We start from the raw sequence: 18108 nt of genomic DNA on the forward strand, positions 1-18108 counted from the left end.
ACCTTTGGTAAAGAATGTGGTAAAGATTGCATAGAGAATGTGATGAGCCCAAGGTCACTCAATGAGCTTTTGGTTTGAACCCTGGTTTCCTAGGTTCTTGTCAGAAACTGGAATGACTGTACTACACTGGCCCTATAAATGACAGCTACAAACCTCAGTGAAAACATAAGATCTACCAATGAAGCTCCGTTTCAAATTCTGTCTCCTGGGGACAGTTCTCTACCAAAAAAACCCAGGGCCTTTTCAGTGGCTGCTCTGGAACTTTAGAACTCTATGCTGCAAGTTGTCCATTTGGCTCCCCTCGCTTGTCAATTCATATTTATAGGAGGGCACCAGAAGACTCTAAGCAGCCTTAACAAACTACAGTTCCCAGTATTCTTTGAGGGAAGCCATGGCTGTTCTAAGTGGTATCATAGTGGTTTAAATGTATGATGCGATTATAGCCTTGGTCTCACACTTGAGAGCGACAAGGTGCTGGAAGCCTGCCACCGGATCTCAAGAACTGGCTTCTGCAGAGATACGGACTTCAGTTCCCTCTCAGCCCTCAATTCATGCCATTTGCGTCTCCCTCCCTCCAGCACCTCCACCGTGCACGGCATAAAAAATGACGGACTCCCAGAATCCCAGGGAGACTTTGGCTCTCTAGCAACACAAAAATGCCAGGAAAATCAATCCCTCAAGATCCCTCTCTGCTGCGATCATCCCCTCTGGAAGGAGACCAAGGTAAAGCCTGCCCTGTGACTCAGATCGTCATCTTTGGAGCTGAACTGAAGCCACATGGTCTTGCCAGCCGCAGATGCACAGCTAGCGGGCAACAATAGCTTTGCCGCGGTGTTCAGAAACTCCTCTCTCCCACTTCCCGCTTCTCCAGCCTAGGCTCCGCTAGCAGGGTACTAGTCCATGCCGCACGTGCCGTGGAGCCGGCGCTGTGCCCCTCGTCCGCAGTCCTGTCACATCCCCGCCTGAAGCTTGATGGGCCGCACCTGGCATGGCAGAGGAAGGCGACGTACAGATGTCCCAAAAATGACCGCATTTGCAGCTTCAGCTATAAATAACACCCAGCAGGACAGCTGTGCGTCCAGCACATACCGAATGAGACACAGCCGGCTTTGAGAGGGCAAAGCCAACATCTGTGTGATGCAATGAAGACTGAAGCCACCAGAGGGGGGAAATAAAGATGGGTTGTTGTTGTTTTTTAGAGAGAAGCAAAACTCCAGTCACAAGAAAAGAGAGATTAGAGGAAGCCCGAGGCCTGTGGACTCAGAAACAAGCACAGCAAGAAGTGGCCCAACCGCACCGGCATGAAAACACGTCAGAGTTCCCAGAATGCATCTGGCCCCACGCTAACTCCAGAAGCTAGCAGTAGGTGACTGGCAAGTTTTCATCTAGTGCCACGACAGAGGTTTATGGAGGGATTAGCAAGGATTTGATTCCCCTCCCCCTGCAATCATATTTTCCCTCGGAAGCCTTAGAAATAGCCACACCCAAAATCGAGGTTAGCTCAAAACATTTTGCTGCCTGAGGCAAATGAAATGATGGTCGTTCCCCTCCATCTACACCAAAGCTGACTGGACTGACAGCTGAATTTATTGCAACACTGGTGAGAGGGCACTGTCCTCTTCTGCACCTGAGGGATAGCTTGAGGTCAAGAGGGATACCCAGCTGTGTCTCACTGTCGCCCCTTTGCACCTGCCGCCTGACTCTGCCTAATGTTAGGGCCAGCCCTGCCTGAGATGCAGCATCAACAGAAGAAAAAACCCAAGGGTTAACCCTATATACGAATAGCAGTCGAGGTCCATCACTTGGCCAGTATTGGTCAGAGGACACTGAGGCCAGACAAACCATAGCTGCCAAGTTTTCCCTTTTCTCGCGAGGAAGCCTATTCAGCATAATGGAAAATCCCTTAAAAAAAGGGATAACTTGGCAGCTATGAGACAAACCCCACACCTGTCAGAATGAGAGCTCTACAGGGAAAGCGCTGTACCTTATTAGTGGAGTATATGCAGAGGGCCCCGGGGGCAATCTCCAGCCTCTGGGGGAAAGACCCTTGCCACTCTGCATGTAAACTTGGGATTCAGAAGCAGGATTTTAAAAAGGAGATGAGCCTACAGAGGCCACAACTTGAGAGCCAATCAAAACCTGTCCATCCCCACATCTGGTGATGTAATATGCATTAAAGCCTTGAGTGGGGAAGGGAAGCTATTTGTGACTGTGCGGCCATTAATAACTTTCCTCCAGCCCCTCAATTTCACACCCAAACAGACTTCCTATTGTATTCAGAGACCCTCGCTGGCTGTTTTGGAGGAGTGGTGCTTGGGGACGTCTACCAGCTGGGGAATCCGGGGCTTGCCTTCCAAACGCTTGACATTCTACACCACAAAACAACCTGCTGGCATCAAAAGCTACAGAAGAACGAGCAACAGGAGACACCTGAGCTGTCAGCTCCTGCAGAAAGTCTAGAAGTACCGCTTCACACAATACATGAAGCCCTGAGGTGAGGCCGGCACGCGGGTCTCAAATGGGGGCTCCCAGCTTATGAGGCCCAATGCCTTGCTTCCTACACTGGTGTGCCGTTTCCTCTGCAAAACCCAGCAGACCAGAGTTCTTCCACCTTGGGTCCTTAAATCTCACAACTCCCATTATCCCTGACCATTGGCTGAGCTGGCTGAAGCAGATAAGAGTCCAGCAACATCTTGGGAGACAAAGTTGAAGAACTCGGCAACAGACTGGGCTGTTTGCTTCGAGGGCACCACCAAGGCTGCAGGACCAGCCTGCTAGAGAAGAGAACCTGGTCAGCTGGCCATCCCCTGTCGCCATCCAGCTAGGCCCTATAAACCCCCAGCCTCAGCCCTCCCTCCTCAGCCTATGTAGTTTGTCTCATGTGTGAAGACTCAGCCAAAGTTCGTGTTTCCTTGGAACGTCTCTGGTTTTTAATATCCATCTGCCCTTGGCTCCCCTGATCCTCCCCTGTAGCCTCTCCTGCGTTTGATCTCACCTATTCCAGACCATGTAGTGTTGTGGCTGGCTCAACTGGACTGACAACCAACCCAGCCCAGCTCCACAAACTGGCTGCCAATTGGCCTATCCCTTGTCAATGCTGATGCACGACATGTAGAATTGCTCTGGTTTTGTTGTCGCCAGTCCTGTATTGCTACTGATGTGTATGTTGTAATCACCCATATTTTCTCCAGCTCCTTCCTCTCCTATTTACAGTTTTGCTTTTTACACTGGGGGTGGGGGGGAATGTAACATATGATGAGTGAATCTTTCGGTTTCCATTTCTCTCAGTTCCTTAGTTTTCTATTTAAAAAAAATTCCTTCCAGTAGCACCTTGGAGACCAACTTTGTCATTGGTATGCGCTTTCGTGTGCATGCACACTTCTTCAGATACACTGTAACAGAAGTCAGCGTATTCAGTGTATCTGAAGAAGTGTGCATGCACACGAAAGCTCTCATACCAATGACAAACTTAGTTGGTCTCTAAGGTGCTACTGGAAGGGATTTTTTAATTTTGTTTCGACTACGGCAGACCAACACGGCTACCTACCTGTAATTAGTTTTCTAAAGTTTCATTTGCCCCTTCTTGACCTCTGTTTGCCAACTTCATTGCAAAAGCCTGCATGGAAAATCTTAATTGTGGATGCATTTCGCATAGGATGTGCCTTTTGGAAAACATGTTTCTCCAGCGTAATGCATTTCTGATTTTCACTAACTGTGGGCACACTTCCCCTTCATATAAAAACTTTATTATTATTATTATTATTATTATTGTTATTATTATTATTAGAGAACTGCATCAAAAAATTAATAGAAGGGCGAATCTTGAAGGGCAGCCGCATTTTGGTTGGCATGTTGGTTTGAAAAATGCTAATTAGGGAGCTTTGCATTAAAACGTGACCCAAACTAATCCCACCCACCACCCACCCCTATACTGCGAGGAGACACTTCACCAACTGGGCATACACTGCATTCTACCTAAAGAATCGAATAGAGGCACTTGGCCCCATTCCAACAAAATGAAAATCCCATGCTGGAGCTGCTGCCTGGGTGGCACCACAACAGCGAGAGATTCCCGAGCTCGGCAAATTTCAGATGCCGTTGAGTAAGTGAGCTGTTTTCCCCTCCTCTATTATTTAATTAGAAAGTAGCACGTCTCTTGCTGTGTTTCCTCCATTCCCCTCCGCTCTAATGGATCTTGTTTTGCCTTGTGCAGAATGGCAAGCAGATGTAAGAGTATACACATACGCAGACACACACATGCACACACACACAGCCCCATAAACAAACATTGCTAAGGGAGGGGGCTGCAAGCCATAACACCAGGTGCTAAGCACCTGCAGAACAGGAAACAGGATCCGCTGGATTCGGATGGAGGGGCTGTAAACCTGCAAACGCATCCCATCTGCTGATGCACATCCCAAGCAAAAAATAAGCCCTGCGAATGTGCAACTGCACTGAACCACATTCATCCCTCACCCCCCCTTTCTCTCTCTCTCTCCTTCACTGCTGCTTCCCACGCTTGAAATTGAGATTGCAAAGTCCTAGGGGCAGGGTGCTGTCTTTTTGCGCTCTGTAAAATGAGACTCACACCAATGGTGCAGTATAAAACAAAGAAAGTAATGAATGTTATTACTAATTATGATATTATTATTATTATTATTATTATTATTATTATTATTATTATTATTGACCCACCCTTTACCCTAAAGTCCCAGAGAAGGTTACAATAATTTAAAGTAGGGTTTAGAACAGTTCGAAAACTTACAATTAAGAGTGCTGTTAGGAGACCGCTGTTCCCATGACAGAGCCACAACTCCTAGAAAGGCTTGATAATCCATCCCTCTTCCCAGGGAACTCTGGGAATTGTAGCTCTAGGAGGGGAAGAAGCAGTCCCTAACAATGCTCAGCACCCGTAACAAACCACAGTTCCCAGGATACTTTGGGATAAGCCAGGACTGTTTAACGTGGCACCATGCTGCTTGAAATATACAGCGGAGAGGGGGCTTTTCTTTGCCCCACCCCTTCATCTTGGGCCTAACCCACCCACGGTGGCGCACCCATCCAGGCCAGAATATCTTGATGACACAGCACTGTTGAGCCGAACCTCTTTTCGCCCAGGGCTACAGCTGTTTCACTGAAGCGCAGCCAATGTCTGTTCCCTCCTGGCCTCCTCTGCAACCTCTCCCTACTTATCTCCTCTCGCTATCTAGGTTTGTATGCCGCACCCCATGGGGCACTATCTGGCTTATTACACAGCCCCTGTTTCCCGAAGCAGCAGACAGAGGGAGGCAAGGTGCCACTGGCTAGATCAGGCCTGGGAAAGCAGGTCATTCGGGAGCTAGATCTTCCGGTTCCTCCTCTGACTCAGCTTGGGTGCAAGACGATGCCCGCGGGAACCTTCAGTGCTGATTAATGGCAGTGCCGAAATAAAATAATAACCATGTAGCAAGCTCCTGGGTGAGCAAGACAGAATGAAGCCAGGGACACAGCTTCCAGACTTCACCAAGGTCACTGGCGGTCCTGAGCCAAGGAACAACGTTCCAAGAAAGGCTGCTTCTTCATGCCCACTAAAAATAAAATAAAAACATTTCCCCCTTATCTCCTATCCATGCTCCAAGCACCAGCCAAGCCATGTCTCCTTGCACATGGGATCTCAGACGGAAAAAGCAAAAATGGAATGGGATGGTGCATTTTTCCAATGAGATTTGGTGGGTTTCGCTCAGGATCTGACAGATGCAGCTGGGTCAAATTCTGCTTCTACCTTTCTCTCTTCCCATATGGCATAGTACCAAACCAGGCTTTGCCACAGAGTCTAGGCTTAGCAGAGAGCTGAGGCCAACCCTGGCTCTCCAGGGTTGCACAAGTTTCCCAACGCCTGCTGGGTTCATTCATACACTACTCATTTAGGCAAATACTTTAAAATGTTGGCCTCTTTTTAAAATGAATGAGTCAGTGCTTGTCCTGTTCTCAAGTTCATTTCTCCATCAGCCAGAGCAGAGAACCAACTATAGAAGATGAGGCAAGACCACATTGGTTTGTTCTGGTTCCAACCAGTACTTGCTCCCCTTCGAGTCTAGACATTTGCCTCCGGCTGCACCAGGGCTGGTGGGTTCTAGCAAATCCCATGAGAAGCAAAACACACACATGTTCAATGATATCTCATAAACAATGACATTTGACTGTATTTTTTGAGTGTGCAAGGAGGGAAAAACACAACTGTCATATCAACAGAGTTTTTTATATCTTTAAGGTAGTATTTCCACATCTACTTATCTGCCAAAGGAGTCTGCCATAGATCTCTAGCTCACTGCAGAGGATTCTGTGGGATTGCTCAAAGGGCCTACAATCTACCCCAGTCTAAGTTAGTAGCTGCCAGACCAATCAGAGCGATGGTCTGATCAGACCAATGGCCCATCTAGTCCAGCATCCTGTTCTCACAGTGGCCAACCAGGTACCACAATGAGAAGCCCACAAGCAGGATATGAGTGAAGAAGCGTCACTCTCTGCCTCTGATAATTGAGGCGACAGGAAGCCATGATGGGGAGTAGCCAAGGATAGCCTTTATGCTCCATGGATCCCCTTTCAAAAAGGTCTTCACTTGACCTCACCCTATTTAAACCCAGAGCAAAACCTTGAAAACACTAGACGTTGTTCTACATCTGCACTGATAACGGTGAACAAGCAGTATTTTGGATAGATGGGTCCCTATTGCAGACAGGCAAACCTCTGCCAAGCTTCCCAAGAACCTCAAGACTCAGCAGAATAGAGTTTGAAATCCATTGGCCAACTTGGAGGCTGACCAACTGAGCAGACAACTCTTAACAATGAACATGCAAAAACACATGAAAGCATTTCACGTGGAGCCAGAACATTGGCCCATCCAGCTCAGCATGGGCTGCCCCAACCTTCCTCAACCTGCTGTTTGTCAAACATTGTTGGACTCAAGGATGATGATGTAGTAGTCCAAGAACATCTAGGGGGCAACAGGTTGGGAAAGGCTGGCCTGCTCTGACGTACAAATTCCTAGGGTTTCAGCAGTCAACAAACTTCCCAGGTCTGTTACCAAAGAACATAGGAAGCTACTTTATACTACAGTCAGAGCACTGAGTCCATCTCGCTCCACATGGGTGGGCAATGACTTGTGGCAATTCTCTGGGGCTTCTGGTGCAGGGGTCTCTCCTAGTCTTACCAGGAGATGCCAGTGATTGAATATGGGACTTTCTGGATGCAACACAGAAGCTCTCTCGCTGGGCTGCAGCCCTTCTGGCAAAGTCACAAATTGAACCAGAGAATTTCCATGTGCAAATCCCAAGGATACCTAGTTTGGTCTGGCTGGAGGCAACCTTCTGTTGGCTCCTTTTGCCATCCCTTCCCACTCTCACCATGCATCAGCATTTCCCAATTCCATAACTCAACCCGAATCCTAGTCATCCTCCAAAATTGTCCTCCCAACCCTCTTCCCTACAACCTCAACCAATTCCACACACTGCATTGGTAACTCATCCTCCCTTGCTGGTGCGACCTGGGCTTGCTGCTTCTTGTCCCACCTCCCTTCACCTCTGCCCTGGCCATCTTGCTTAACGATTAAGTCCTCAGGGCAGGACTAGCATCATGTCTGCATTATACTTAAAGAACCTCATGAAATTCAAACGGAGCACAGGAGATCATTCCCTTTGGGCTTCGCCCAGAGGCTCCAGCTGCTGCAACATGCTGAGACTAGGCGGTTGATGGGGACAGACTATCGCCAGCACGGAACACTGCTTCTCAAAAGCTTGCCCTGGCTACCATTATACTATCAGGCTGGGTTCAAGGTTCTTCTATTCATTTACAAGGCCCTTAATAACGGGTCCAGATCTCTTACATCCCCGTTGAATCACTGAGGTATTTGGGGGAGTCACTGTTTGTGGTCCCCCATTGCTCAGATGGATGGCCCCCAACCAGTGTTAGAAACTCAGGATATATAAGCTAGGCTCCTTAAACTAAGGTTGCGGTCACCAAAACGGAATGTCCAGTTGCCATTTGGAGGCAAAACAGCTCTAAAGCCTTATTTTTCAAATGATGGACTGACTGTGATTGATTATCAGTTAAGCATCTGGCTAGTTCAGATGACAACGTTGAGCTAGGTTAAGAACTTTGGGATCTTAAAGAAGAAAAGTTACTTTATCCAGGGACAGTCCACATATATATCGGCCTATTCCAACCTTTTTTTTCTTAACGGTGACTGCTCCTGCTCAGAAAAAGCTACGTACTGTATTTGGATCCAGAAATTCCTTCTGATTGTGCAGATAAGTTATAACTGATAGAATTCTACATTAATGTGTGAAATAGTGTGCATTAGTGTGTGAAAACTGTCCAGATCCAAGGATCCCCAGATGGTGGAGATGCCAGGTGCCATCTTGGCGCCCAGACATCTTCACTTGGTCTCAAAGTGGTCGAAAGGCTGGTGCAAAATGCACCTGGCGCCTGGCTAATTTCAAACACTGCTCATATCCAGCAGCAGGTTGGGCCCAGTTCTCAGGAACAGTTGAGGTCAGACGGGCCCCTTCCTTCCCTGTTGAACTTCCAGTGCTTACTGAAAAATTTAAGAATAACCTGTTGGATCAGGCCAATTGCTCATCTAGTCCAGCTGTGTTCTCACGGTGGCCACCCAGACATCTGTGGGAATCCCTCAAGCAGCAGCTTCCTCCAACAGGCTTTTAAAATGTCACCTCCTCTGTCAACATCCAGACTGTAAACTCGTTGGGGCAGGGACCTGCCTTCTGCTTATGCCACGCTGTAAAAGCTACAGCACCGGGATGACATAAATAACCATAATCTTCCAACTGAGCTCAGTACTGAAAGTTCCCAGTGACTCCCTGACAGGAACACACCCACTGCTGTCACTGACACGGCCTGGTGTTATTTTGACCTCTGCATTATATTAATCAGGGATTAACATGAGGTGGGGATCAGCCCTCAAACTTGTTTTACTTTCCTCAGCGCTGCCCTGGAACATGGGAAGTAATGGTAATAATACAGGATGGACCCTGAGCATGTGCAGAGTGCCTTTCCGCATACCAATCTGTAAGCAAAGCTGGTTCTTTTGCCGAAAATTAAGGGCACTTGCTTCCAGGCAGGGCTGCGTTCCAGCATCTCTCTGAATTAACTACTGATGATAATCACTTATGGTTTGTTCAGGAACTTGAAAGAGTGTGTTTATTTAGTGTTGCAGGCAGCCCAGCGTTTCCCCAAGGCTCCGAGGAGGTGACAATTTTCCCACCTCTCCTCGCAAGACCTCTCTCGGTTCCCTCAAAATGATGGCCAGGGAAACTGGGGTGGAGAACTCCACTCTCCCCTGCAAGGTTGCAAGTTTTTGTAGGAGCTGGATCTGAACTCTGAAGCTCCAAGGGTTAATGATGACTGTTTTGCTGGGTCAGTCGGACCCCCGACCGTGTGCGCACAATGCAGAGACAGCCTGTTTCCCTTACTCAGCACATCTCATGCCCAGGCCTCACCACAAGCCTCCACTTGTGTTGGAAGGGATGTGTAAACCCAACATCAAAGGAGGGAAGGGAGGGGGGAGAGAGAGGAAATAAATGCAGCTGTCAATTGAGTCTTACAGTCCAGGGGAGATCCTAGCTAGAAGATCCTTTTGGCTCAAAGAGGAACACCTAGGCAGGAACTCCAATCCCATCTTTTTAAAATATCTGGAATCTGCTTTTTGCCTCCGTTCTGCCATTTTACTGCTGTTGATGATGACGTTTTATGCTGTGCATGATACTGGCTTTCTTAAATCTCTACAAACACAGGGACCTTTTTGGTTTTTGCAGGCTTGTTCCTAAATTCCTAGTGCATCACCTATACCAGGATATTCACTGATATTATTATTATATTGTATGGTTTTCATAGAGTGGTCCAAAGCAACTTCCATTAAAATCAATTGTAATGTGGGATGGAGAGGTGCAGAAAGTAGCAATGTCAGTCACTTGGAGATCTTTTAGGTAACAAGCGACTGGTAAGTTTAATTAATTGCAAGAACTTTGCTGTGATTCCTGCATTGCAGGGGGTTGCAGTGATGAACCTTTGGGTCCCTCCCAGCCTTGCAAGTCTATGAGTCTATGAACAGTTGACTGTCTCTTGAGACAGACGGAGCAGTCATCTTCAAAACCACCACACTTTCTTAGACTGATGGTCTGCTTCGAGTGCAATGAACAGTGCTTTCCCCTTTGTACCCATTTCCATGACAGGCAAGTAACAAAATTGCTCATTTTTTAAAAAAAGCTTCTTTTTAAGAGCATCGCACCCAGGAGCCCTGAGCGGTTTGTCATCTTAGAATCATAGAGTTGGAAGAGACCACAAGGGCCATCCAGTCCAACCCCCTGCCAAGCAGGAAACACCATCAAAGCAATCCTGACAGATGGATGTCAAGCCTCCGCTTAAAGACCTCCAAAGAAGGAGACTCCACCACACTCCCTGGCAGCAAATTCCACTGTCAAACAGCTCTTACTGTCAGGAAGTTCTTCCTAATGTTTAGGTGGAATCTTCTTTCTTGTAGCTTGAATCCATTGCTCCGTGTCCGCTTCTCTGGAGCAGCAGAAAACAACCTTTCACCCTCTTCCATATGACATCATTTTATATATTTGAACATAGCTATCATATCACCCCTTTATCTTCTCTTCTCCAGGCTAAACATACCCAGCGCCCTAAGCCGTTCCTCATACGGCATTGTTTCCAGGCCTTTGACCATTTTGGTTGCCCTCCAACTCTTGCACCCCCACTCCCACCCCACTCCCGGATGTTTCAGCATACTAAACAGTCAGACCTGCGTCTCGAGTCATCCAAACGTGCCACAGCCTGCTATAAACTCTGCAAGGGAAGGGAAAGTACACAGGTTGCATCATAGATTGCAGAAGGCAGATCCGCAATGGGTACTTGAGCCGACCATACTAAAGGCACATTTACGGAACAGGATACTGCTTTTTTTTTTTCCTTAGGGGGACCTTCTATCACTTTTATGGCATACATACAATAGATCCCCTTTATTAGCACAAGAGAAAAAAGCAAATATTGTAATAAGGAGCGGCAGGCAAAACTGAGAAGTAGTGAGCGTAATATATCTATATCCCCATACTGAAGGGATGCATATGAAAAACATGAAAGAGACTGCGGAGAAAACACTTAAAGAGGCTGATTATTCCATTGCAGCCCGTCTGGTAAAAGAAGGCAGATCCACCCTGTCCAGGGCATCAGGCCAGGAAATAAGGGGGGGGGGAGCAATGTGAATTAAAAGAGTGCGCTTTTGACCTGGGAGAGAACTGAAAATAATAATAATGCACTATTAAATTTCTTCTCCCTCCCCCCCACCACAAGTTTCATCGCATGCATATAAGCATCATCTCCCCGCTGTTGTTAACTGCTAGACACCCCTGCTGCAGGAAGTTTCCAAAGCAAAGGTCTCTTTCTCCTGAGCTGCTAGCACTGGCTTTTCTTGAAATGCAAGTGGGGTTCCTCCCACCGCACCCCGGAATCAAGGAAGGGAGCTAATAGATGAGCCTGCCATATCATAACCAGGAAATGCCATAGAAATGTTAGTATACCATTCTGTTCCTGAGACCAGATGCGGTCTTAACTGCCCTTGTGAGCTAAACTGCCACAGACCATGACATCAGCATCTATGGTGCTCTGAGACACATGGCAGAATGAAAAGTTGGCACATTGTGGACTAGCATGATGCTGCAGCACAGCCACATGAGGCCTTTGGAGTAAACCCTCTGTCCTCATCCACAACTGAAACAAAAGCCTAAGGAAGTGAGATTTATTTTACTATCAGAATACAAACTACACCTTTCTAATACATAGGTATAAACAATTGCTCACCTAAGGAACTAGACTTGCTCATAGTCACTCTCTGTTATCTTTGCTTCTCCCCACTTCTCTCTTCTTTCTCCCCCACCCTGCCTATCAACATTGAGACTGTAGGCTCCTTGGGGCAAGGACTTTTTTCCTCATATAAAACTTACAGCACCATGTATGTGGATGGTGTTGTGTAAATGCAAAAAAAAAAAAAACACCAAAAAACAGCAGGAGATTTGGATGCTGGGAAGAGAATTTAAGAGTGACATCCATATGACTAAATATAGGCTGGATGCATTGTAATACTTTGCTCCCATCAAATTCTCGGAATGCATATCTGCAAGCAGAAATCCCTTCACTTCAAGATTCTGCAAACAACTGTGTGAAAACCCCTGAGAACTTTATTCAAATTTGACATATGCAGTTCAAATTCCAAGTGGCATTCTGGTCCCAGACATCCCATTCAGCTATTGATAAACTCATGCATGTGTGTTTGAGTATGCAGATTTCAGTGAATTTCTTGAGTCTAGGAAGCAACAGTTAAAAGCTTTTGGAACACAAACATCACACACTCCCCACACCACACCCCCGCTCTTAAACACACAATATTCCCAGAAAGCATGCTTGCATAATATTGATTCTTTTTCCCTGGCAAGGAAGATGGGGAGAGAGAGAGAGAGAGAGAGAGAGATTTCAAAACTGTGGGTGCATGTGTTACGTATTTTATTAAGCTACCAAGACATAAAGATATATCTGGAAAGTAGGAGCCCACTCAGATTACTTCATGGTTTTGATTCCATTCACTGAAGTTTACAGGAGAAATTTGCTGAAGTTTTGGGGAGCATGGAGTTAGAGCCCCCCCCAAACACAAATTTTGACAACACCAGTGTCTCACCTGCTGGCCTCCAGCCCTGAGGTTCAAAATACTTTTTTTTTACAAAACAACAACTAGTACCTAATTCATGCACCTGCCTCTGAAAAACTAACACCCACTCCATCACATTCCCAGCCCCGCTCTCCTCAGATTTTAAACTTATAATCCGAATCCTCTTCTCCCGCCACAACTCTGGGATTGGGCCAAGAAAACCAGCTTTCAGAGCAGCCTCTCTTTCAATGCAAGGAACACTAGGGACTAGCAGCTTAAAATCCTCTATGGAAGGAGTTCCAAGGCAAAGGCTCCCTTTCCATCATGAACACAGCCCATTCCTGGGGATCGCCTCCTATGAGATACTCTTATGCCACCTTGCTGGCCCTAGGTGAGAAAGGATGGGGTCACTACCAACTGCTGTGTGCTTTGAAGACTCTGGATCCCACTTCCTACCCTCCCCTTAGCTTCCGCCCATCCTCAGGCCTCAGTTCAGCCTGCCCCCTGCTGTACCAGCAGCAGCAACACCGCCACAGAGAGAGCCAAGCCAATAGACCTCTTTGCCAACTGCCACTCCGGCGGGCACCAAAAAGCCAGCAGTGAACATGGACTCGGAACAGGATCTCACAACAGCTTTCCTCCAGTGACCCAGCTGCAAGGAAAACCCCTCTGGGTTCTCCAGCCCCTTGCAAACTGTGGGCACTCGCTTCCCTGTACATTTCTGGAACTGAAACTCAGTAGCAGCAGTATCCTCCCAGAGCATCTTTCCCCTTTTATTGCCAGCTGCAGTGTTCCCTCTCCAAAAATGCAACCCCTCCCACTGCAGCACACACACACACAGCCCCTTCCGACCCCTGCAAGACAAGCTGGGCATAGCAGATCTGGGGGCAGCGATACACACACTTGCACGTCTTCCTTGCAGGGTGGCCCATTGCCTCCACAGCCCAAAGAGTTAAACCTCCCAGCAAGACCTCCCCCCAAAAGCCACACTTGGATTTCCTCCTGGAAGACAGTTTTCCATTAAGGGCGCTGACACACAATCGGCTTGGACTTCCCGTTTTTTCTCCAAGCCTCTGTCTCCAGCCTCCCCGGGAATCATCCTGCACAGCCACCTTGTGTCTTCTCGGGATGTGTGTGTGTATGTCCCCCCCATCCACAACTGGATTAACCCACTGCATGCAAAGCAGGCAAAAGCACAAAGAGGAGGATTTCTCTCTCTCTCTTCAGTTGGGGAAGAGTGGGCATGGTGGGTCAGTTACCCAGCTGGGCACAGGAAAAAAAAAAGACAAGATCGTACCAAGAGACAGCACCTTCCCCTTTTCTGCTTCCTACCAAGAGTCAGGCATAAAGGAGAGAGTTGCAGGGAAAGGGTCTATATTAGGGCATCTGTACCCTGGTTGGGCATCTATCAGAACCAAGATGTATTCTGTAGAGGGTGGGCGATGGAGGAAGAGCAGTGTTCTCTACCCAACGCTTTGGACCCAGAGGAGAACACACCTAGGGCGTTGGAGGGCACAATGCTGGAGCAAGCTAGCCTTCCCAAATGCTGCGCTCTGGCAAAACCAGGGTAGCACTCATGCCCTGTAAACTCAGCAGGCAAAGGGTACTACCTCAGGTGTCCAAAACTGGGTTTTTATTTAAAAAAACAAACAGGCACTGGCTGGCAGGAGCCAGCCTGGCACCCGCTGACATAACGAGCCTATCAAATACCCAGGTTCCACCCCAGCGTCTTTCATACCCCTTTCTTCCCCCACGCCACCAGGACAGCTGCCCACCCTCTCGCCAAAGTAGTGCCACCACCATCACCTGCTCCAGACCGAGGCAAACCTTTACTCCAGTTGCCCAGCCCAACTTTCTCGGTCTCCTATACAGAGATCCCGAGACACACAGAGACCCAAAACGCTCCAAGGGAGCTCCAACGGAGAACCATCGTTCATATGAGGGGCACGAAAAAGAAGAGAGGGTCTTGTTCAGACGATCGCTCACCTGGGACGTAGGAAAGCGCCGTCAAGCAAACTCCGGTAGTCCACCAGCCCCCAAACCAGCCCTTCTGCAGTTTCCCGGCCATCGGGGAGAGAGTTCCTTAGGTTGCCTGGTTGGCGATTCAAACAAAGACGAAGCGACGCCGAAGGTGCGGATCGATAAGCGAAGAACCCCCCCACGCTAGTAGCATCAATCGGATCCGCTGCCAAAAAAAGGACGGCCCTTTAAAAAATAAAATTACGGGTCCTGGAAAGGGCTAAAGGGGGAGTACAATATCCACCAGAGGAAATCAAGCCACACACGCCCCCCCAAGTTGCTTGCCGAGATCGCGCCCTCAAAGCTCTGCTTTCCTGGGGCGGTCCTCGGCGACCCAGCCGCTTGCCAATCGCCCCCTGCGCTCTCCAAGGCCAGCCCAGTCCGGTCGTCTCCTCTCGGATCGGGGGCCAAAGCTGGCACAAAAACGAGGAGGCACGCACGGAGGGCGAGAATGGAGAAGACCGCCTCCTCCTGGGTTGCTTAGACCGAATCCTGGCGACAAGTCATCTCCCGATGCTTCGGACACCCCTCGTGCGGCGAGGCGGCACAGCCTCCGACCAAGGATCGGCTTTGCCCCGCTTTCTCTCCCTCCTCTCTCTCGCTTCCTTCCTTCCGTCCCTCCCCCCTCCTCTCTTTCCAGCCACCGAGCCGGATTCCCCGTGGCTTTGGGGCTTTTCTGGGACGGGAACAGAGAGCGAGCGCGGTCGGATCCCGCGAGCACGTTGCTGTTGCTCCTGCTGCTGTTGCCGCCGCCCGGCGATCAGAGGGCCCCGGCGCGGCGCAAAGTGCTCCAAACAAGCTCCATGTCTCGCAGATCCCAGCTTTCGGCGAACCCCACGGCGAGCGGGAAGGAGGAGGAGAAGCGGCGGCGGATCCCCGCGATTGGGACTGGCGAGAGCACTCCGAGACGGCTGGAGCGGCGAAGAGGGCGGAGGGCAACGACGAGGAGAGCAGCGGCTCCTCGCTGCAACATCAGCACCGGCGAGAGGCGCCTCCCTTTCTCTGGGCAGCCTCGGCTTGCTCTGAGCTGGAGCAGGGTGGCCAGCCGGAGAGCCGAGGCGGAGGCGCGCCTGCGCGTGCACCCTCGCCCGCAAGCGCGAGAGAGAGAGAGCGGGGAGAAAGAGGGAGAGGAACAGAGAGAGAGTGCGCGCACGCACACGCACATACTGTACACACAACTCCCACCAGAGCCCCGCCGCTGGATCCCCGGGCCCGCCCCCCGCGGCTGTGATGTCACAGCATGCAAAACAGCAGGCGGGGCTCCGGCGTTAATTCTCCGCGAAAGGGGCGCGTGCGCAATGCCGCGCGTTCCTCCAGCGTCTGTCTGGTGCGGTCGGAGAGGCTCGGCGGGACGGCTGCACGCTTCCTTCGCTTCCCTCGTCTTTTCCTCATTCCCCCTGCAGTCCTCCCCTCCGTCTTTTCCCGCTTACAGCACAGGAGCTGCTGCTGCTGCCAGGCTGCTGCATGGTCCATGGGTAGCCCAGTCTTGCCGACACGGGCTGGCAGCGAGCGGCGGTCCCGGGTTTCAGATCAGTCTTCGGCAGTTCCCACCAGGAGACCGGGTAGTAGGGGAAGTTGTGGCGCTCCAGGACTACAACTCCCATCACTCATGAGCCTCGGCAGTGCTAGCTGGGGCTGATGGGAGTTGGAGTCCAGTAACAGCTCAAGGATCATCACCCGTGTCTGTCTGGAGATGCCAGGGATTGAACCTGGGACCTTTTGCATGCTGTAACAAGGAGTTACGGCCATTCTTATTTATTCCTTTATCATCTTTGCTTTTATACCCCACTCCCCGCTATATTTCTTGACCTTTTCCTCTCTTCCCCTGCCCTTCTGGGTCTGATCCAGCCATAGTGAAACACTTTGAACTGAAGCCCTTCTGGTACTGTATCCAGACCCTTCTAGATCTCTTTCATTGGAGTGGCGACAGCGGTGGCTCAAAATGGAAGGAATTGATCCAAATGGGTGTGTTTAAAGGAGGAAGAGAAGTCTGCGTGATCCTTGCAGGATTTCCCCTTTCTGAGTTCTACTGCTAAGCTCTCGCTATGGTCCTCCACTGTGCTTGTGAGCTTCCCAGGGGCCGCTGTTCGAGATGGAGAGAGATGGGACATGTGAATGGATATTTCCGGAGACATGGCAAAAAGATGGGAAATGATGCGGGGTGGGGTGGAGTCCATAGCTGCCAAGTTTTCCCTTTTCTCACGAGGAAGCCTATTCAGCATAAGGGAATTTCCCTTAAAAAAAGGGATAACTTGGCAGCTATGGTGGGGTCGGACACCAAAAAAGGAGGCTTGGTGGTGGTGATAGGGTGGAAGGCAAGGAGCCTAATCATAGGCTGAGACAGAGCCAATCACAAGCAGAGCCAACTAATTCTAGTTTAATCCCATCTTCTTCCTCCCTGCTGAGTGCCAGGAGGGCAGTAATGGGATTTAAGGAAGATGAAGCTGGGAGGCAGCCCTAACTCAGGGGCTGTCTGTATAAAAGAAGGCAGGGAGGTAGAGGCTGAGTCAGGTTGGGCAAAGCTGTAGCTGAACAGCTTCCACCAGTGGACACAGAGTTAAACCACAGCATCATTTGGTCAGTGGAATGGAAAATAAAACTGCCAACATTATAATGCCATTACAGTATACAAATTTGTGTACCAACATGAGCTGACCAAACTGTGGGAGGCAGTGGAAGACAGGAGTGCCTGGCGTGCTCTGGTCCATGGGGTCAAGAAGAGTCGGACACAACTAAACAACAATACAAATTTGTGGTGCGGCCTCATTTGTGTGCAGTTCTGGTCTCCTCCCCTCGAAAACGGCACTGTTGCAAAAGGTGCAGAAAAGGGCAGCCAAAACGATCAAGGGGGAGCATAGAGCAGCAGCTCGCCTATGAGGAAAGACATTGGGGGCTTTCTCGTTTAGAGAAAAGGTGAGTAAGAGTTGTGTGACATTATGAATAGCGTGGAGAAAGTGGATAAGGAAACATTTTGCCTCTTCCCTTGTAACACCAAAACTCAGGAACATCCAATGAAGCCAAATGTTGGAAGTTTCAGGACAGATTTCAGGAAGAAAGCGCTTGCTATAGACCAGGGTTTCCAAACTTGGGTCTCCAGCAGTAGCAGAACCATCGGTTAGGGATGGTGGGTATTGTTGGAGACTCAAGTTTGGGAAACTCTGCTATAGGGCATAGTTAAACTAGGGAACTCACTCCCACTGGGGGCAGTAGGGGCCACCAACGTGGATGGCTTTAAAGAGGATTGGGCAAATTCATGGAGGAGAAGGCTATTGATGGCTACTAGCCACTATGGCTATGCTCTGCAGTCAGAGGCATGGTGCTTCTGAACAACAGTTGCTGGAAGCCTCAGGAGGGGAGGGCTCTTGCACTCAGGTCCTGTTTGCCGGTTTTCC

General features: G+C 49.3%; 1 protein-coding gene across 6 annotated transcripts in view; it reads right to left on the bottom strand.

Annotated features, from left to right (window-relative positions):
- The window catches only part of NECTIN1 (nectin cell adhesion molecule 1), a 186809-nt gene extending 170917 nt beyond the window's left edge, over nucleotides 1-15892 (bottom strand). For all 6 annotated transcript variants that reach the window (XM_088658192.1, XM_088658191.1, XM_088658195.1 and 3 more), the window contains exon 1: nucleotides 14684-15892. In XM_088658192.1, the coding sequence (XP_088514318.1) occupies nucleotides 14684-14765 (82 nt within the window). In that variant the 5' untranslated portion in view covers nucleotides 14766-15892. The remainder of the gene's footprint in view (nucleotides 1-14683) is intronic.
- Nucleotides 15893-18108: the final 2216 nt, after the last annotated feature.

This window comes from Zootoca vivipara, chromosome 14, assembly GCF_965207765.1.
Source record: "Zootoca vivipara chromosome 14, rZooViv2.hap1.1, whole genome shotgun sequence".
In the NCBI taxonomy this organism is placed as follows: domain Eukaryota; kingdom Metazoa; phylum Chordata; class Lepidosauria; order Squamata; family Lacertidae; genus Zootoca; species Zootoca vivipara.